This window comes from Anticarsia gemmatalis, chromosome 14 (assembly GCF_050436995.1).
Source record: "Anticarsia gemmatalis isolate Benzon Research Colony breed Stoneville strain chromosome 14, ilAntGemm2 primary, whole genome shotgun sequence".
Classification (NCBI taxonomy): Eukaryota; Metazoa; Arthropoda; class Insecta; order Lepidoptera; family Erebidae; genus Anticarsia; species Anticarsia gemmatalis.
The window spans coordinates 12,595,684-12,618,000 of record NC_134758.1 but is presented as its reverse complement, the minus strand read 5'-3'; the positions used below and the strand labels follow the sequence as shown (position 1 = coordinate 12,618,000).

Here is a 22,317-nt window from a genome sequence, read left to right as displayed (position 1 = left end):
TACATACACCAAACATAGTATGGAGGAGGGAGTGTCCTTTGTCTGCTTTGTGTTGATATGTAACAGAAACACTAGGCAAGTGAATAAAGAAGATCTAGCTCTTCTTCAGTTCAACGAAGGAGTTCAGAATTATCGATGTTTTTGTAAAGGAGTCAGTACTTACTCCGTAATTATTTAAGGAAAGTGTGAGCACGCTAGGTACCTTAGTCTGCCACAGAAAATAAAAGGATTAAATAAGTGGTTATATAATAAGAAGGGACTCGAACTAACTAAAATTAAGCAAACATTTATCGAAACCTAATCTACACCATTTTGACCACCGAATGAAGAAATGAAACAAGATACGTGTATTTGCTTTATTTATAATCTTAAAATAATGTATTATTAATGATAATTATATACAATATTATAAAACTATTGGGCCATATAGTACATAGTCGGACATTTCGATCAAACACATGACTTATGATCATAATAAAACATTTATCGGACGAATATCTATAGCATAATATTGAATATAATGTTATACAGTTTACACACTGGGCGTAGACGTACGCATACGCAATCATAGACTTTTAAATGTAAATCTGTAAATATGAAATACGATAACAACGTATAGACGTAGTGTGTAAACCTTAGATTTGTTTTAAAGTAGCTGCTAAGTTTTTAATAATTTGATTAAATGCAGATAAAATAAATACCCTGGATTTCAATTTAGTGTTTTAAGTTGTTGAAATTCATACAAACATATTTCAATAACTAAGACTATATTTATGTAATTAGGATATTTTAAAATAAATTACAAGTAACAAAAATTCAACTACATAATTAACCATAATACACGACTGGAAATTCTTTATTGAATTTAGGTACGATTAGAAAACCACAAATAATTAGACTTTTAAACAATTGGACAAGTATCAATACTTATTTTGCACTATCTTTTTATTTTGGAAAAGAAATAGGAAATGCGGTTTTTACTTTGCGTATATTAACAAGTAGTTACACTGTAGCACAGTACATCAAAGGCGACAAGTAACATACTCTTATGAGAAACCCCTTTAACATTCTTGTGCAAAATGAAAGGTTAGTCTTTCGCATAAACTTCAGTTCAAATAGTGTGCACGTGTTCTCACAAAATCTCATGATTAATGCTTTATACTAAACTTGGTTCATCAAGTAATACAAAATTGATTTCAAAAATGCTATCGATCAACCAAGATTGTACAAAGGCGAATATAGATTAACGATATCACAAAATTATACTACAAACGTTTGCTCACCAGTGCCATAAAAAGAAATTTAATAAATACGAGATTATTTGATCCCATGGCTTTGACAACGATCATAATTTATTATAAACTGGACTTGCCTAGATCCTCCCCGGACCAGATAGATGGTCCGGGGAGGATCTAGGCAAGTCCAGTTCCGAAAAATCACCTGGATATGAAAAATTCACACAACATTACAATCAAACATTGATTATTTAAAAAAAACATTGCCGCACAACATTGCCTCTTGCCAATAGTTCAAATAATCTCACTAGGCGGTAACGAACAAACGGTGAATCATGTATTCAGTACTAAATTTCTACACAACGCCAGTGTTAGCGGTGGTGGGCGGCGCGGGCTGCGTGAACATGAACGTGGACGCGTTCTGGAACAGCTGGCGCTTCACGAACTCCGTCGTGGCTGACTTCAGGTTCTCCTTAGCACCAAACTTGCATTTAATGTACCCGTACAGATTTGCGCCGTTTAGAGTTAATGCAATCAGGACCAGCAACTGGAATTACAATATTAACAAGCATTAGAATGTTACAATTTATGTTTTGTTTCATCATTGTTAAAAATACGTTCAAGGACACATAAAATAGTTAACGTTTTCTACCTGATTGAATCCAAATAAATGAAAGGTATTTTTGTTATAAAAACGCGAAAAACACTGGGGAAGTGTCTATATTTATGTTCGTTATCTTGTTAAAATATTGAGTCATAGAGGAAGTAAACGACGATTTTTTTACGATAGTAATAAACGTAATGTTTAGCGACTTCACTGCATGACTGCATGCACTGAATTCAAATTAAAAACTTAAGCATTAGAGGTGCTCTACAGTAAACTGTACATAAGTGAATACACATAAAACTGCTAAACAGCGTATACTACAACTAGTAGAGATCTAACAAATAACTACACCAAAATGCGCCTTCCGACTCCTCAATAAATAAGAAAACCGAAAGAAAAAATGTTTAGTTTTATGTGCCACTGGTACTCTTACCATCCACTTGAACTTGAGGCCGAAAAGGCAGAAGATGAAGAAGATAGACCAGACGACAGGGCACAGGATCAGCCCCATCCAGAAAAGACGACTCTCATTCTGGTTCACGCGGTTCTGAGAATAAACAATGATTTACATTGATTAAACATAGAAAATACAATTTTTTTGTGCTATTCTGAGATATAAACCAATAATTTTGTCTCATCAAAAGTAGCTGTGAATGAGAATCTAACAGACAGTTACTTTTGCTTTAAAATATTAGTTTAAATACAGTCAACCTGGGTAACTTTGAATCATTTAGGTAACATTGACAGTGGGAATTTGAACTATACTCTTTAAAATATAGCTTGATTAAAATGACAGTTCTAAGCAAAACAGAGAACACAACTTTGTAGTGACGTCTAACGAGTATTACAAATTGAAACACGAAAAATCTGTCTTGTCTAGCATTATAACTATTTTTTAAATACAGATCCTCAATAAGAAATCAGAATAATTCAATAAAATGAGCCTTTAAACTAAAAATTAGTAGGTACTATTTTCTTTAGTCTTAAAAATAAACCTAATAATTTTCAACCTCTCTACAAGGCTACGTCATGTTGCAAAAATTTTAGTGAGGAGACACAATAGATAAGAGTAAATCATCTGATTAATCGTTAATCGCGAAGTACACTTTGATACTATTCGTGACCAAGAATTAATCTCCAAGATTGTTCCAGCGATTCTGATGATAGCGGTGAGGATGATACTGATTTAGGATGCGCAACATTAACTGCGCATCCTATATCACTATCATCCTCATCCCTATCATCAGAATTGCACCATCAACTGAATAAATTAATTTTATTTAACTGTTTTCATTGTTTTATTTAATTGATCCTAATTAATACTAAACTAGGAGAGGTCTCCGTGCGATGTTAAAAGTAGGGCTGGTCGTCCTATACGAATTTGCTTAAACAATAAGACTCACAACAACAATTCGTAAAAAGCTAATACAAAAATAATTGAATTGAATATAATTATTTTAGATTCGATTTTTTCGCTATCGATTTTAATCAATATTTCTACAACCCTAGTCAAAACAGTTTGACATCTGTCATTCTAATCAAGCTATATTTTAAAGACTATAGATTCGATTATTTTTTTATATTAAACCAACACAATTGATAAAGGTTTATTTTAGTCTTGCAAACTTTTATCAATTGTGTTACCCAAATGATTCAAAGTTACCCGAATTGACCTTAGTTATATTATTAAATACTTTTTTTTCCTCCAAACACTAGTAAAGAGGAAAAGATAACAGAAAATTTAGTACTATTTCTGTAAACCGTGTGAGGAATGTGTAACATACATTTACCTGCTTCGCCTCGAACACCCAGTGCGATTTGCCATCGTCGTCCACATAGTTCCACCATCGAAGTCCCACTAGCAGCCGACCTACAAACAAATAACAAGACTTTTACTACACTTTTACTATGGCATTTCAAAACTTCTACTATTTCTATATATCTAATTTGAAGTTGTACAGGAAGCTATACTACAAAATCAGAAAAGGAACTACTTACACTACTCTTGAATAGACTAAATATTTCTTACACTCTTTACAATTTACTAGGAAAATAATTTACACATAGCTCAAATACCGGTCTTAAAATGAGTTATCAACTATTGTTTGACATACAACCAGTTATTTTAAATATAATCATAAAGAACACTCAAAACATAAAACTGAAATTCGTTTGAAACATTATAAGAAAGCAAGCTCAAACAAGAACTCCCAGCCAAAAAGATTTATAACATTTTTAATTCCTTACCAGTAATATTCTTGACAGTCCAGAAGTCAGCAGAGAGCAGTAGAATCACAAGCACGAAGCTAGCGATGAACGAGTCGGAGAACCAGCCACACAGCATATACACCACAAGGGCAGAGCAGCGGAATACAAGGTGGAAGAACACTATGTACGGATGCCTGGAAGATTGCATGTCAACTGTTTCAATTAGAACTATGATTGTTTAGTAGAAATTATGTTCTTATTATTTTACAACAAACTTTGGCATTAAGGCTTCTGTTAGGAATTAGTTCAGAATTTCAGACTGCTGTAATAAGTGGGACTGAGAAAGGCAATGATAACAATTGTACAATTAACCATAGCCAACAACCATATATGCAGATATATGGTTGTTGGCTAAAGTTTAAAGATATTATTTTAATTCAATCTTAGAAAACAGTAGAATTTCAAGATCTTAAGAAATTAGTATTTACACAGCTGGTATAAACAATGCACTAAGTTCTTTAACTCAAATAAAGGTAAACAGTTATCAATATACATTAATTCTGCAATGAACACAGAAATTATTTACCAAGTAAAAGTAACAAACAATTACAGCACATTGTTATCAATTATATCAACAAAAAACCATTAGTGGATGGAGTATATTATCAGAAAAATGATAAGGATTTTTGTATGTTCTTTGAAAAGAAGAACTACTGAGACTGTAAAAACTTATATCTTTAACATAACTATCATGTTTTTAACATTAGCAACACAGAAAATAGTATGTCAGCAGCCTCCTAGCACTTTCACATAGATACCAGTCTGTCTGAATTGCGGAATGCGGCCAATTTGTTATTGTGCATTTCCACAATTGGCTTATAAATTAGATATTAACCCTAATTATTGTCTTCGACAAAAACAACAAATTATATACTTAACACTAAATAACTACTATTGTCATCATTCATCATCATCATCGGCCTGTGTCCATCTATTGCAGATGATCAACTACTATTGTGATCTTCATGAAAATCACTATATACATGAAACTTCTAAATATGAGATACTCACACAAACTGCTTGTTAGCATTGTCCTCTTCACCGAAGGCGATGGTGTCGTCGTCCAACAGCGGCACCTGCGGCACACCTGGCTGTAAGTAGCGCGGTAATAACACTACATCAGCTCAAGCCGTGCAAAGCCAACTCAACTAGACATCGCTCCTCATAACAACATAACTATTAACTCGCAACACAAAACAGCTACCGGGTAAATATGATTAACGGGCTATGATATCATTATAATGCTAGGAAAAATGCTCTAATTAGACTAAATTATGAAATGGTTTCACAAAAATCTCAATCAATCATTTTAGTCACATACTTGTGTGGTTATTGGATGAATTTCTATTTTCTAAGTACTTACAGTCGCAGAATTCATTCCTGGGTTATTCATTGTTATAACTTAGTTCTAGCAATTATAAAATTTTATTATTTTCTCTTAATTTGCACTGCTGTTAACTCGTCATCGATCACTTGTTATTTGACAACAAGTGTTTACAACTTTAACATTAATACACTCGCGAAGGAAACCAAAATATAGAGATTTTATGTGAGTGACAGAGAAAGAAGAAATAATCATGCTTGACATTATTCGTGACGGGTTCTGATGAAAATAATTGACAGTAGTGACAGGTGTGGACTAAGCACAGAGGTGATTTGTCAATTTAGGGTTCCTTGTCCATAATACATATTAAAAACCAAACACTCATAAAAGTATCTGCTAAATAATATTATGCTAATAGAATAAATATAATCGTTTTCAACATTTTAATTCTGATGTGTTAGCCATTCACATTTTAATTAAGCTCTGTGTAAATTTATTCGAATTCATAGCTGTTACTATCTAATGTGTAAGTAGCACTAGCATGCTAGAACTAAGTAGGAGTGAGGACTGTTCATAGGTAGATAGTGTCATAGGTAGATATTTTCAGTAGAGCTAGCTCAGGATTATGGTTTGAGCCCATATATGTTGATGAGTTTGAGTCAGACTTTTAAATACAATTATCCGCTTAAGTACCTACTTGGGTATTTCAAATTTGAATGTAGTTTTAAAGAAGTTGTCTAAGCTAGATCAAGGCAGTAATTCATAAGAATTATTATATAAAAAGAAAGTTCGAAAATGCGTGGACTACAATTACTATTTTAAACGAAAATACTTTCGACTTCGGTAGGATACGTATTTGTTTGACCGTTTGAAAAGTATTTTTAGCACCGTTTGTTACTTTTGTACTTTTTATGCTAACTTCATAATCGTAATCATATGATAAAGACTGAACTATGAAATTATTAAAAGTTTTTGACTAAAGACATGAAAAGTTAAATACAATGCAGACAGAACAGTTGCATGTTTTTGAACGAAGATTGCGCATATCGCAGAAGTCACAACACCCGTTTCAACTTCACTTGAATAAAAAAAAGACAGAACTGTCAAAATTTTGCAGCAGGGCACATGCAAAGGCTGTTTACAATTTTGCTTCGTACTTGTGTTTGTCGTTAGTGCGTTATTTTTTTGTCGAAAAGCTAGCCAGTTTCTGTGTCTCGTACGATGTCTTCCACCGGAGCGGTGGCCGCGTCTCGTGTGTGGTCGTGATTCTCGGTTTTAGTGCGTGACAGGTGTGAATTTTGCGTAACGGAGTCGCTATGGGCGCAAAGGCGAGTACCGCGAACGGGGGGCAGAGTCCGCGTACCAGGACATTCTCCACTAGCTCTAGCTCCGATGTGGTGTCCGGGGGCGCGGGGTTTAGCTTGTTGAGAGCGATCCCTGGCATACAGGTGTCGAACGATCGTCAGCGGGCCAGGTCGTTGTCTTCCGTACCCGACCTGCACGCATCGCACGAAGCGATCGCCATACCTCCAAACTCACAGAGCTACGAGGCCTCCGCGGCCGCGAGCCCCGACACAGACTCCAGCTCGAACGAGGAAGCCGGGCCGGTGGCCGGCACGTCGCTGGCGCTCGGGCGGGTGTACGCGGCGCACTCCCTGCCCTCACATATCTGGTCAATAAATGGTGAGTATTTTGCATCCCTCAAGTGACCCTGAAATAGCTTATCAATGTGTGCACACGTTATTTTATCTTGTTAGGTAATCATGTGTTATTTTTCTGTAAGTTTTCATGTTTTACAACAATAACAATGAGTAACAATGAACACAATTAGTATTAATTTACTCTGTTGAAGATGCTGTTGATATAATACTGTCAATGTGATTGAATTCATTACATTGTGATGTATTGAACACTGAACATTGGGCTTGTGAGCCATGTTTTGATTAAATTCAAACAGTATTTAATGAATATGTTATGAGTGAGATGTTTGCTCAGTATATTAGTGAGTCGTTTATTATAGATAAGGCATGATGCTGTGTTACATGGTTTCACATTGTTTCATACTTCATTAGTTCTGCAATGTTCTGATAACAAAGAAATTTCCCTCAGTCCTTTGTTCTTCAAACTTTTCAAATGTTAATTTAGATTCTAGTAAGGAAGAAAATTATGGACCATTAAGTAAGTATGTAGGTAGGTGTAAACATACCTTATTTATTACATTACTTATTTATTTACTAGGTAAATAAACATTAAGTAATAGCAATTCTTATAAAAATTGTGCAACATTTTTGGATGTAAAACAAAAATATATGTTTTATTGCATTTTAAAAGCTACAGAATTAATAATGATTCAGCAATTTTTGGCTTATGGGAATCTTATTGGATGACTTCTTAGTTCAATATTTTGTTACAATATAAAGTTAAGTTTTATTTTCCATCCTTCCTATTGTATCTATAGAAAATAAACATAGCTGAATATCATGTCATGCAAAAATAATAATTGTAAACCTAGGTATAGATATGAATACTGTGAATATGTGGTTTACAAAATAAGAATCTTATCTTGAATCAAGTATATAAAATTTTGAGTTGACTAATAATGAATTTGCAGTTCAGATTTTAGTAGGCATTTGTTAAAGATAAATGTTTTTATTACTTTCCATTTAATCATGTACTTTTATACATAGCAGAAAAAGCAATAATTTAAGAAGTAGTTACATCAATACACATACAAAAAATCACACCTTCCCTTCCCATAGGTGGGCAGAAGTTTGTCGCTGGTTAGTGGTTACAAGAAAATAAGTGAGGGTGTAGGGATGAGTGGTTAATAATTGACAAGGGCCTCACACTAGGTAGACTACTTACTAAAAGTTTCTATAAGTCAGTTTAGCTTGTTCAAACAAAATATATTAAATGATGATTTCATTTATTGCTATAAAAAAATTGTGTGATTAGTCTATTAGTATTTAACAAACTATTGAATATAATATTTATAATGATTAGTTGTTATTGAGGTGCCTTAGGAGATATTTTTGTTGTTTGTTATTCATTCAGTATTTATATGGCTGGTTATAGTATTCAAAATGTTAATGTAAAGGCTTTGTTCTTTAAGTTCATGACTGACTTCTCTACTAACTTATTGGAACCAAAACGTCTTCTGCTTAACTCAAATGCCTAGGATGACAATCAATTTGTGCTTTGTCTCTTATATAATTACTTATCACAGTTTACTTCTGTTATTACATTCTTTTGAGTATGTCATAGTCACTGTAAAATATTATGGTGCAACATTATGTTGAAAAGTTATCTTTTAATACCCACGCAATATCTTTGAAATCCTTACTGAAAGTAGTGCATGCTTATAATTTAATCAATAGGTATCTATTCAATTATTCCTATTATTTCTTTTTATTAGTTCTTTAGTTGATAGAATACATAATTATGTACTGCATTTTTTATTGTATAGTGTTATATTATGATTGCTTGCCTTATTGTGTTATAACTGCTGAACAAAAGCTTCTACGGTGGTCAATTGGTTAAGATCTCTATGTAAGGATGTTTTAACTAGTCAACAGCTCTTTACAACCTTCTATGGTGTAAGGATGGTTGAGTTAACTTGGACAAGTCAAATATTCTCATTGTAAACAGTTCTGAAATAGGATTAAGTACATCATGTTGATGTTTTGGTAATAATGTGATCCTCCTCAAGATTCACATATTGACATTTAAAAAGCAGCCTCGTCACTATCAAAGTGTCGATATCGAAAGGTGAATGGTTGCGCTCTGATGAATTTGTTGGCATACGTCGTAGAGTGGCGGCGCGGTGTTTGCCTATCCCGTCGGCGAGATGGCGCGCGAGTCTATTAACTCCCGTGCGTCTACGCGTCTGGGAGCGACTTTCTCGTACTATAATAAATCGCGGCCGCTTTTCCGGGTAAGCGCGTGTGCTGCTCAGTCGTGATCTGACACTCGTTGCGTGCACACCTCACAATGTACAGACGCCGTTACCGCACCACCCTGGGCCTCGGCCTCGGATCCTCCTTCTCCTCAACGTTCTCCACCACGCTCTCGTTCAGGACCACAACTACCACCACCTCAGCCACAGATAGTGTAAGGTCGGATGCGCGCGCGACGGCCGCTAAACTCAAATCCAAGTATGAAAACGCCGGTACAGCACAAGGTGCGTGTTTGTGTGACACTAACATACCCTTTGTTGTGATATGTCCTGCAGAACTAATTAACAAACCCTTTTCATTTATCGATCTATATTGTGATAGAGTTTATATAAATTCTCATTCATCCTCCGTGAGATTGAAAGCGAAAGCTCACCGTAAGTTTACGCTAGTTTTATTTGTAAGCGTGTAGTTTTTTGTAGTTAATCTAATTAAAACGGTGAATCTTATCATGTTCAGCTCATCGTTATTACACTTATTATAATCTTTTTCACGTCGTATAATCTTATTAAAATCCAGCAGAAAATAAAGTGAATTTAATTAAGAAAATGTAGCGCGGATTACGTCCGTTCTTGTATCGCTTTTAATTTTACTTACTTTCATTATCTTTGAAGAATTCTCGTGACCGAGGAATACAGGATATTTTCGTGTTTATTTTTCCCGTCGAGGGATATTGCGAGAAATAATGGCGGCTCGTATGGCCATCTTTGTTAGTTTTCCTCATGTGAGGGATGTACGTTGTGATTGCCCATCCCTTTTATGTTTGTTCCGCCCTTCATTGTAATGGCTTTTGCTTTTTGATAACATTGTTTTCACAATGTTACATTATATTTTCTCCGAAGTGGAGCTATTTTCTTATAATTAAATTAAGTTTATGTATCTGCAGAGCTTTCGTGACCTTTGCCACAGTTACGTCAAAGTTATTGATAGTCGATACAATTTCATAACAGATTGCTTTGTCAGTTGAGTTAATAAATCACGTTGCTTGAACGTGGTCTATTATTAGGATATTAGCGAGAATTTCTAACGAGTACCCTGACATAATTGTGTCAAACGCCGATGAAAGTATATTAGGCGCAGACTGGGTGCCACTTGATATGTAAACATCCACTTTTTGTTATACATTACAGCATTTTCTCTTATATTTTGTAATACTAATAGTCTGTATGTAAATTTTAATACAATGTTATTTAGAAATAGGTCGGCGAATGTTAGTTTCTGTCACATCCGTTATTGCATTTAGTAAAATAGGTTAAACAAACTAGTTTCTATGCAAAATACTATTGTTATTTGTTGTAATGTGTAGTGTTGGTAGCAATCTGTCAGTCGGCGTGTTTCAGCTAATCCTGTGATGTACATACATATGCAAATATTATGCATTGGGAATGTAACACAGTTTGTGGATTGATGTATTTTTAAAAGCTTTGTAATCTCGGCTTATCGGCTTTGTTCCTGTGTTCGTTGTCTCTCAAATGACAAAGAGTATTGTTGTACTGTAAAGACGCGAAACTGCGCATTGTGGCGTGTCGTGAAAATTTATGTGCGTTCTGAAAATGTTTTTGCAAACTGTTGACTGATCGATGGCAGTCCATTTATACAAATACGCATACTGCATAGGCATATTTTTAGATCACAAAAAAATAAAATAAAAAACATTTATTACTAGTCCAGTACTACAAGACGCTCTTAGGTTTAAATAAATGATCAACCATTAGTTCCCATGCTGATGATAGCAAAAATCTTCTTGAATATTACTCGAATACTAACTTAAAGACATGTTTGTAGAAACTCGAAGCGATTACAAGTTACAATCATAAATCGTTTAACTCCGCGTTGATCTGTGATTCACTCTCTTGTTTGTTTTCCTTCTCCACGGGGGACTATTTAAATACGAACTTTCTTACAACTTTTACAATCGTGTTTGTAAATAACAGGGAACCACCACTTACGGATTTAGCAATACCGTATCCGCTTGTCGTACATCCATGTTGCGTAAAGGAAATGTGTGATTGAAGTGCATACAACGCCTATCATTTAAATTGCAATGCTTATATTGAAAGTTAGCGAATATTAGAATTGAAACAAATGTTTTTATGTAGGAGAGGCTTAGTGACAATCTGGAGTGTCGTGTGTTTATTTGCAGTCTGGGGTTCCTTTATTGAAATAAATAAATAAATGCGTTTCTAGATTTTCTTATTCTTGACAGCAATAGAAGTGAATATAGCAAACAGTGCGATATGATATAATAATTGTAGAGATTTTTATACCCGATATAATATACGACGTGTAGAAAATATTAAAATATTGTAATATCATATATTTATTGGCAATAATTTAGAGAATTTCGGCTCATATAGTACAGTTCATTTATTATTATGTACATAAAACATATCAGCGCGACAGTAGGAAGTGTAGGAAGCAGAGAGCGTTTGTAAACACGCTGTATAACAGACATGCGCATGCGCACATTTAATACATTTGACATTTAACGCGCCACTCGTCCCGATCTGTCGTAAAAGTTAAATCAAATCGAGCGTCACTCGCTCCAGATATTAATTTTGTTATTTACGATTCGGACGAAATAGTGATGTTCACATTTAAAATCCTACTAAAGTATATGCTAAAGTTTATTGCGTACTCACGTTCATAAATATTGGTGATTCAATCTAGGCATAAACCAGTAAAAGCACAGGGTCTAATATTTTCCCATAAACTTTTTAAAAGGTAATAGCAGTCTTATGGCGATGAAATAAACTGCATCATAACTTGGTTCGTGGTACGCATACATGATCTGAAAAGAATATACTTTTTCTTTAGTATTTCTTTACATTTTCTGGAAAAAGCCTAAAGCTCTCCGCGCTGCTGGTCAAATGACTATTCCTTGGTGTCCAAAATTTAGAAGAAATTTAGTCCAATCTGTTTTGTTTTTAGATAGTTTATCCTAACATCGTTTCCGGAATCTGTTATCAATAGAATATTTGTAAATATATTTTGCAGCATCACGTAAAATGTACGTCACAAATTATAAAATAATATCCTCATATTGATAGATTTTTATGGAGTTGTTATTCTGTTGTGTTGTAGTTCTACGTCTTATTCTCGTATGCGATGTTTACTTTGTAGTAAGTTAAGATATAATAGAGGTGTTTTCAGTGATCTTCGTAGAAGTAGTACAAAACAAATTGTATGTTATTGCTTGTATCTGGCACACTGCAATATGTTGAGATATTTTCCTTACTTTAAAATATGTGTGATTAAATGTTACGACATTGAATTCATCTCTCACGGACATCATTTAATGGGTTGATCGAGGTCACCAATTTTCCCCAGAACTTGACAGTAAACTTTCAGAAAATTCCCCTTCAATTTGTCAGTTGAATATGAGATTTACAGCGAAAGTTTCAGCAAGAGCTTTGTCCCAATTATCACATACTAAAATGATTACGAACTGAATCTAACATTTACGAAAAAAACGCTTTCTACCCTTACAATTCTTACATATTATCACCCAAAAACATACCCTAATATCTTAATTTCGTCTCGACATCCGTAGGCATCGTTATCCGAGTCGTGTCCGCAGTCCGCAGTATCCGCGGGTCCCATCACGCCCATCCCTAGGCACCGGGGCAGTTTGTCCGAGGAAGTCGCCTCACTAATGTTCTATTTATTATCGCGTGTACCCGGGCTATGATAATATTTACCCGACACAGATTTACTAAGGATGTGACGTGCTTTTATCACTCTCCCCAGAGCTGTACTTTGGGTGTCAAGGAAACTGTGTATAGTCTTGTATCTAGATTTTTTATTTAAGCGATGTGCAGTAAGATACTAGGGAAAATAATGCACTTATACCTAATACCGTAGGTAGTGTGTATAGAAAGGAAACTGATGCAGGTAGGCTTTTTTTGTTTCCAAAGTTGTAGGAGAAAAGCTTTTGCAAACTGCAAGGACAGAACCTTGCGCTAGAACATTTTTAATTATAAACTAAATATTAAAAATGAAACGCAGTTCAACGAACTCAAATAATTTTCCAAATCGTCATACTCTGTACATGATGTGCAGTAAAAGTTCCCGTGCAAGTAATAAAACTGCAACACTTGTGTTCGTAAACGTGTGTAACTGCTTCTCTTATGTATCACACCTGGATCTGGAGTTAATTTGTGCACGTGGACACACCTACATCGTTTGACCATCGTATTGACGTCTGACAACTCGTAAAAACTTTGGAATAAAATCTAGATTTGGAAAATTGTCTCATCACTTTACTATTCTTAGACTCTATGTATCCATTGCAGGTTATGAGCGTCAGTTCTTGTCTGTTATGTGCCAGTTCAGATCTTTCCCATAAACTTCAAATTTAGCCCCTTCCCAATGTCCTGGTCTTTATAAGCTACGTGATTTCAGTCCAAAAACATCAATGAATTACCATGAAACTGTAATGCAATTTGCATTACAGTTTTTCTGCAGAGCGACTGACAAATAGACTACTATAACAAAGATTAAATTGACGTAATAAACCCTATAAACTCAACTAGGTACTTGAATTCTTGTAACAACTCGATTCAAAGGTACAAGCTACTGTTGTTCCGACAAGACCACCGCACAAACCAGACAACCATTCATACAGACATACATGTGTTCCCAGTCCCCTCGTCCGAAAGCTAGCCGCCACAATCCATTTACCCTCAGCTCTCAGCTCACTTTGTAAGGCTGTAAGCTACATTTATACAGTTTATACTCCTTGTAAAGACCTGTGACAGTAAACACAGAGATAAAGACAGGTTTGCCAACGTTTACAATTGCTTTTCGATTGCGAGTTCGTTGCCAGTTTTCCGTAATCGATTCTACGATCTGCAGGAATTTGCAACTTTTAAATAAATTGTTGATGCAGGATTGTTTTCATGCTCTTGCATTTGTTCCACTGGCTAATATATAATTCGTTATAAGATAGAGTTAAAACAAATTGTACATTTCGTATCATGTGTCTACTTATCTTAAATTCAGTCGCTTCTAAGAAACTTCCTCTACACACACGCCTCCACCTATATGCGTAACGGCGTAAAGTATAATAACATATTGTTTACGGTTTATCGTCGGCTCATTCTCTACACATAGTTCCGTTATATTCATACATATATCTTCTTCCGTGATATATGCTTTCCCCTGAGGGAATATTGCCATAATCACTTCATTTCCGTATCTAATAAAACAACAATCGCGTGTTACACCCCATGGAATAAACCGAAACTCCTCGTAATTAAGACTATTAAAACAAGTCTTTGTGAAATGAAGATGTTTTACTAAAAAACAGATGTTTTTTCAAGTAGATAATTGGTGTAATTAGTGGAGAATTGAAAGAAACGTATTGCCGTGTCGGAGTTTACCGCAGAACGTGTCTAATTCGGCGGAACAGCGATCAGGTGCTAAATAGTAATGGCGGTTGTAGAGGACCGTGTCCGAAACTATGCTGTAACTTTTTAGTGCTTTGAATACTGATGTATGGTATTAGTTGTGTTTGTATTTTATTATTTTAGCTGGCTTGTTGGTGTACAGAATAGATAGACGAGTTTGTATGACTGTGGAATAAGCGCGCAATGTAAAGATCATCATAATTTGTGTTAAGTTTTAATGATAACAAGGGTCGTCTGACATCATCCAGTAATCTCATTTCCATAGAAAAGACCGAATAAACAAATTATAAGCTCCCTTTATTCATTATCCCTTTGTCATTTTTATTTTGTTGTAAGGTTAGTGGTCAACCTAGCGTCAAAGTTGTTTAAGCTCGAGGCCTCTGATATGACTTAACGACTGTTAGACCAAAACCGGGACCGACATTTTCCCTGCCCTCCAAAGCACGGAGACCCAGTTCTAATATCACTAAGCGGTCACCTGTCTATAGAATGACCGCGCCGACGGGTCCTTAAACCACTGGTCGTTTGCCTCAAATATGCTCCCTTTATCATGATATTGTTTAAGTTTTTGTTCCTAAAGAACCATATTCTCTTAAACATAAAGTCATGTTGTATTATAGAAAGGTTCCATTAGCAATGAGTGTCTTGTCGTTGCTATGTTCACTACGCTATTGTCATTGTGCAAGTCGTTTCCTGATACAGGAAGGATATTAAAGCGACTGGAACCGAAATGGATGGCGCAATTGCGCAGTATTGACAATGGTAATGTAAATCATAAATGTTAAATTTTGTGGATGGATTTATGTATGTTTGTGTCTTTTTCACGCTAAAATGCTGATCAAATTTAGATGAAATTTAGTACTTATTTTGTTTATAACCTAGATTAGCAGTTGGTACATATGTTACTTTTTGATCCTAGGAAATCTTTTCATAAAGACGAAGACGCGAGCAAAATCTAGTTTATCATATTTTAGAGAAAGAGTGTGAGGATGCATGTTTTTGTTTGTTACTCCTTCATGCAGAACCTAACTGGACGAAATTGGATAACACTGAGTACACAAGTAGTTTAAAACCTGAACGTAAGATACTTTTTACGCTAGAAAATCTTGTCATGCGGACATAAGCTAGTGCTTATATGAATTCAGACATTTAGTAAATATGTTTAGTGAAAGAAAATTACATGTTCCGTGACTGGTCTCAAGTTTAATCAATTTTTTTCTCAGATCCTAAAAACACAAAGCTTGCGTTCTCTTTAACCTTTTACAATTTCATTTAGGTTTCTTTTGTGGGTCGGGTGTTACGCAAATATCTAGAATTTCAGCTTACATTCGCACGCGTTACAAATATTTGTCCCGAGCGGGCTCGTGAATATAGAGGGTAGACGTAAAATGTTAAATTATAACGTTTTACTTGCAAAATACGTGTGCTAGTTACATATACTGCTATTATTATAATAAAGTTAATTAAATTAGGACGGTAAAGTTAATATCCTTTGAAATATCAGCCTTTAGTACGTCTTGAAATTCTAATCAACATTTTGTACTAAACTCTTTCTATAAGTGTAAATTGTTTGCGCTATCAATCCCAAAAACCGATTTCGTATAAACGCATTACGGTTACATAAAACTACAAAAACGTATTATTTTATGTCACAAGCTTGCTACGCATACTATTCCTAAGCGTCCAATGCTAAAACTTCACTCCAGGCGATGTCCTACATCCGTGGAGTGCTCTGGACAATAAAACCAGGTCACATTCAGCTCCAGACCATGAATTGATTTACGAGTGCCCCGTCTAGCCGCTCTTACAATCCTTACAGTTTACACATACGAGTGTGTTGTAATACTTGCTAAATTCGTTGCTACGTTTATCCTAATTCTGTCTGGTTTTCTGATTTGTAGTTAAAGTAGCTGTATTCTGCAGGAAATTATCAGTATGTAAATTTCGATTGCGTTTTTAAACGGGCTCACAAAAAATCAGTTACAGAGATATTTTTTGAATAAAATTTAAGTCCTGCTAACACAAAAAGGAATTTATTTCACTATCAGCCTGGTTAAGAATCCCTGCTAAATCTTCTACATAAATGGTGACCAGTCCTAAAATACTCTTCCGTGGATTCCGTGTGTCAAAAATGCGTAACTGTCAGTCACAGCAGTTAGCGCCTTTGACAGTCGCTCAAGGAAGTCAACGAACCCAAATATATTCAGACAATCGTCTTCAACCTTAACAATAACGAATAAAGAAAGCGCTACAGTAAGTGTGTGGAGTGGGCGAGGTAAGAGCTTCCCGAAACAACTCCGTTTGATGTCTCGTTACTTCGCATTTCTTCAACGATAAATATCCAATCGATCGCTCTGTTGATGAATGAATGCTAACCCGTATCTCACGATCAGCCGTCCATTAATGAAATCATTCATATATTTGGCTATATTAAACTAATTTCGCCTACATGATAGTAAGTTGAAAATAGAGTAACAGTGTTCAGTTGCCACCTGGCCAACATTTGGCAGTAGTTAGCGCGGTCGCCCCACTGACTTGCCCTACATCCGCTTTAAATAGTGCGTACGCGCATCTACCGCGCACCAACCACATATTGGCACATGTCGATTTTGGGAAAATGTTACATACAGCGTGTTATTGAAATTTGAGATGTATTTTCGAATAATTTCACCAAAAATATATACGAAATATTTACTGTCGTTTCGTATAATAAGTAAATCCGGCGCTAAAGCTTTTCTCTCTTTGTGATCTTTTCTCAGAATGTCTCCGCGTGAAAATTTCACACGACTTTATATAAAGCTTTGTTTAAAAATATATCAAATCATGTCTGTACCAGGAAGAACGTGAACTTGTGAAGAGTTATTTAAAACTCTGCCTAATTGAATGGCAACTAAATTTATCAGATTTTTCTCCGGACGTCCAGAATTAAAACATCAAGTTCACTAACACTGTCCGAATTTGTTTCCATACGACTGTTTATGTAGTAAACATACGAAATGTTTTATTGTGTTTTCCGTATAATTTGCTACGTTTCAAGATGAAAAATGGAGCAATTTTTCGTGTGTATGTCCGGATTATTCCCTGAATACGCATAGTCATAAATCCTGTTTGTGATTCGTGACACTGCACATAGAGCCATTCCTCAAAAGCGTCATGTTTTTGTTTTTCCTCTATTTTTGTACAATGCGCGTACGCAATCAAAATCGCCTAATAACGTAACATAGCAATGAAATCCTAATTATAATCGCGAGTTCCGTCAATCTATAAAAACAATAGTCGTGTTTATTAGCGGCACGTTTCTCAGTGGGTGCGGTTTGATTCCCGTTTGGAGCACAGCCAGTTGTGTTGTTTATAACGTCGGGAATTAAACTCGTCGGTCTGTGAACTCGGGCCTGTGCATTCGCCAGAAATTAAAAGTTCTGCATTTAGATTTGTCGCATGTAGACGTTTTGCGTAATCAATGATCAGGTTCATTGGTCTTGGAGAGCTTCCTTCATGCCAGCACCTGTGCTACATACTCATACATCAATGTAATTGCTTCTTTTTAGATTCGAGTACTGTACCAAGAATATTCTGCCGTCTTGCGCTTTTTAACGTTGATTACTTCATATTGACAATGTTTCGGGGACAGTTTATATCGGGATTCTGTAGCATCTGGTACATCAATGATTAATTTCAGTGCATGTTGTAACCACATGTCTGATGCAATATTATTCGTATTATTTTCTCTTTTTCTTCTAAGACGCTTTGTAGTTCGTACCTATTTCTTAATCAGTTGGAAATACTCCAGATTATCGTTTTTGTTTGAATTCTGATTAATCTAGCTAATTTATTGTTAGTACACGTGAAGTGCGTAACATATGTGTTTTTTAGTTTCTATATTTACAAATGCCACGTTTCTCGGTGCTCACATTGAATCCGGTACTTTAAAGGTAATTTTAACCAGAATCGTGATATGACATTTATAAAACTGGTTGTTTGGCTTTTAGCACAATTTTGCTCGAGGAAAATGTTCCACAGCCGAATTCAGAAATCTTTTTATAAAGATTGGAATCTTATGATTGTATATTACGACGACTGCACTCAGTGCTCGACCCGAACGATCCCAACTCGTTCAAAGAAGGAAAATGGATGGAGTCATCGCTTCTCCCTTTCCTTAGTGAGGGTAATTTCCTACTCAGGGATGCGAAGTTATTTCCTCAAATATGATGGGATATGAAGGTTGACATCGTTTGTTCGTATAATCGAATTGCAATACCGGTTTGTGTAAAAATTGCGCCGAAGGCCGGTGGCGGCTGTCGTGCCGACCGTCGGTATTTTTAGCCCCCGCTTGTTAACAGTTCCGTTACATGAGTGCTGTTGAATAACCTAGTATTTTTTCCCCTTGAAATTCTCGAAACAACCCCGTTGGTTCCTAGGTTACGGGCTAGTAAGATTTTATTGCATTGGAAAGTATAAAAGTTTGAGTTATGTGTCGCAGTGACGTTCAGTCTGACTTCGACTGTGGTATGAAGCCGAGTTTTGTCATTAAACCTGCGGCTATTGGCAGAGTTTTACGATCTGTTCGATGTAAAGAAACTCGTTTGAATTTACTCATACGTTCCTCGGTGGATGTTGAATTTGAACAAAGTTATTCAGTTGGAATATTGCAAGTTTGTCGTAGCATTCATGAAACACTTAGTAACATTTTATTGGGGTAGAAGTTGCAGTCGCTTACTTCGATGTCTTAAGCTGCATTTCTTGCGTTGTTTAAGTTACACTATAACATACAAGCATTAGTACTATACCTAAGAGTCTTTACAAAATGTATGTTTGTATCAGTCATAATTCCTTGCATTACCAAAGATAGTTACATAGAACCGCATACAAAATTGACAAAATTTTCACTCGATTGAAGGAAAATATCGCGATTCTCTTCAACCTCGAAAGCGATCAGTGCGCAGTATTTCAAGTTCAAATGAACCGAGGCACCTGTCAAACACTAATCAGTTGAGATCTTCCTGATATAACCGTCACGTGTGGGCGCACGTGTCGCTGTGTCTCCAGCCTATTTACCAGGGGTGGCAGGTATATACTCGCTTTTACATCACTTTTGAAATACAAAAAGGCCGTACTTTCAAGAGTATAAAGAGTATGAAGTAGAATTTTTGTTAGATTTTGGATTGAACTGTACTTTATACTACCTGGCCTGAACGATTCTAACTGCGTTGTGTTGCAATGTTTCGCATTCAACTCTTGTTTCAGGGGTTAAGGGGTGATTACTGCCTATGTCCATCTTTAAAGCATAAATCGTCACTCTGTCAAATTGCATGTAGTTAAATTGGTTTAGCTGTATTTATGTGAAATTATAAACAAACAAATACACTTCCACATTTATAATATTTCATGAAACACTCATTTGTCTCAGACTTAAGGTATCTTGCTTGGTTTTCAATTCTCGAAGCTCCATATTCCGATCGAGCAAAGACGAAAGACAAATTAATACAAAAAATACAGTATTTTCGCAACATACCCGCCATCCTTGCTATAACTATCACAAATTCACAATAGAGAGCCAGTGTCGTTGTCTCGTGGTGAATGTTGCCAAATGTTTGATCATTGATGTGAATACGCCGCCTATAATAATATTGTGAAGCTTTTGATTCACTGCGCCGTAACGAAATATACGTAGTGATGCTAGTGATGCCGATGATGCCCGAATGCTTTGTTTTTTACACGGCCCGTTTGTTTTTATTGTTCTTTATCGTTTTTGTGAAATGAGCTTGAGTGAAATATAGTTGTTCAAGATTATCGACCGGTTTAGTTTTTGCAGTATCTCCTCTGATTAGGTGTTCACATTTAGAATAGGTGAAATGGGTTTGAGTGAAATATTTAGGAGATATTAATAATCGACTGGTAAATAGTTTTTGGAGTGTCTACTATAATTAGGTGTTCATACTTGAGCTATAATGGTGTCGTAAAAACATGTGTCCATGTGATTATACAGTTACATTTTCTGTAAATAAAAAATTAAAAAATATTTCTGATAGTCGATATTTGATTGTCATTTATCATTGGCATACACAGGAGAACGGAATTTTGAAATCATCAATCATCAATTGTGTTAATCATCAGTTCACTGAGTTAATTTATTGCGTTAGTTACTACCTAGTGTATTCACACCTTTATCTCATAAAGAGGAAGCGTCGCCTTGGCAATGACATAGCCATCTATTTCATGAACTTGTAAACGTCTACATCAATTCTACAACACTTTTATATTCACAAAGACGTTCATTTTAATCTCACACCGATCTAAATAAATATTAACACTATGTTCTAAGATTAATGTGAACTAGAAGATGCATTTTGACTGCTTTACTCTGTTCCTAACTGATGTTCTTTTTTATTTGGCCTGTTACACACGAAAGCTTAGACAGACAAGTATAGAATACACCTTTGTTTCGACATTTATAATGTTAGTGGGGGACAGGGGGTTAGCCTATCGCCATATACAGGGCTCGTTACAAAACTCCAAGCTACTACTGAGAATTTTGAAACACTTAAAATAAAAGTCCTATAGCGCTTAACCCGACGCAGGAATTGAACTTGCAATCTCGTGTCACTTCCGCCCAGACCACAGAGACAGCTCACACTATATTCAAGATTTATAACCACTAGAAGCATTTCGACTGCGTTTACATTTATTGATAATTTATGTTCCTCACCAGTAAAAATATCCGCACATCCTCAAATGTTCTTGAAAAATAAGCAAATCAATTTAACCCATTAATGTCCCATTGCTGGACAAAGGTCTCCTCCCGTAATGAGGGAATGGGTCATGCCTCGAGTCCACTAAGCTGGCCAAGTGCGGGTTGGGGACTTTGCATACCTTCAAGAACTGTTTCAAAGAACTCTCAGGCATGCAAGGTTGCACCACGATGTTTTCCTTCACCGTTGGAACAAGTGATAATTGTTTCTAATGCACACATAACTTCGAAAAGTCATTGGTGGCCTCAGGTTCGAACTTGCAACCACTTAGGTGGGAGGTACTAACTTATACAACTCGGCAATGTTCTTTACGCGGAAATATTTCAATTTGGTGAAAAACATTAGAGTTTCCTTTCGCATGTAAGTAATGGATCCTCGGAAGCGAAGCCTTGATGTCGGGAGGTTATTTTGTTGAGAACTTGAACCAAATTGGATCTGTCCAATCGTTTGAGATGCCGTTTGTTGGTGAATGGTCTTAATAACTTGATAAAGTGAATTTATCATAGTTTTTTTGACAGTATGTTATACTGTAGCTGTCGTAGTTAAGTTAATCCTTTCGGTTAAATCGTATAAGACGCGATTCGGACACAAATGTTTCGCGTCGTTGGTATTTTCTTAGTAGCTGCTGGGAGCTTAAATAAATAGCATACCAGTAGTGTTAATATAAATATTGATATGAAAAGTCCCTGGATCTTGATTCCGATTTACTCAATTAAAGATGTATTGCACTGAAATGTGTAATAGGAAGTTTTTATTGCTTACTCCTATTA

At 35.6% G+C, this 22,317-nt stretch overlaps 2 protein-coding genes across 7 annotated transcripts in view; one reads left to right on the top strand and one right to left on the bottom strand.

Moving 5' to 3' along the window:
• Nucleotides 1–342: 342 nt before the first annotated feature.
• LOC142978424 (putative Golgi apparatus membrane protein-like protein CG5021) lies at nucleotides 343–5,634 on the bottom strand. 5 transcript variants are annotated; one of them, XM_076122870.1, is made up of 7 exons: nucleotides 5,474–5,634; nucleotides 5,122–5,201; nucleotides 4,090–4,244; nucleotides 3,627–3,712; nucleotides 2,276–2,389; nucleotides 1,441–1,782; nucleotides 343–1,372 (listed from the first exon to the last, which is right to left on the bottom strand). In XM_076122870.1, the coding sequence occupies exons 1-6, from the start codon at nucleotides 5,501–5,503 to the stop codon at nucleotides 1,591–1,593; spliced, it is 657 nt and encodes a 218-aa protein (XP_075978985.1). In that variant the 5' UTR covers nucleotides 5,504–5,634; the 3' UTR covers nucleotides 343–1,372; nucleotides 1,441–1,590. The 5 variants fall into 5 exon arrangements, with proteins under 5 accessions (XP_075978985.1, XP_075978987.1, XP_075978988.1 ...); XM_076122872.1 differs by having other exon boundaries at nucleotides 343–1,362; XM_076122873.1 differs by having other exon boundaries at nucleotides 3,633–3,712.
• Nucleotides 5,635–6,511: 877 nt separating this feature from the next.
• Nucleotides 6,512–22,317, top strand: part of LOC142978454 (E3 ubiquitin-protein ligase ZNRF2) — a 149,148-nt gene continuing 133,342 nt past the window's right edge. The window contains exon 1 of one of the 2 annotated variants that reach the window (XM_076122916.1): nucleotides 6,512–7,117. In XM_076122916.1, coding sequence (XP_075979031.1) covers nucleotides 6,751–7,117 — 367 coding nt within the window. In that variant the 5' untranslated portion in view covers nucleotides 6,512–6,750. Of the gene's footprint in view, nucleotides 7,118–9,370; nucleotides 9,615–22,317 lie in introns of those variants that run through there. The other variant, XM_076122917.1, reaches the window with a different exon arrangement.

Bases quoted from the DNA above. Each gene is read 5' to 3' on its own strand.
- LOC142978424 (XM_076122870.1), bottom strand. From the start codon at position 5,503: ATGAATAACCCAGGAATGAATTCTGCGACT. The intron at 3,713-4,089 runs GTAAGGAATTAA...ATTTGTTTGTAG, and splicing joins GACTGTCAAGAATATTACTG to GTCGGCTGCTAGTGGGACTT. The intron at 2,390-3,626 runs GTATGTTACACA...GTTTATTCTCAG, and splicing joins TCGAGGCGAAGCAGGTAAAT to AACCGCGTGAACCAGAATGA.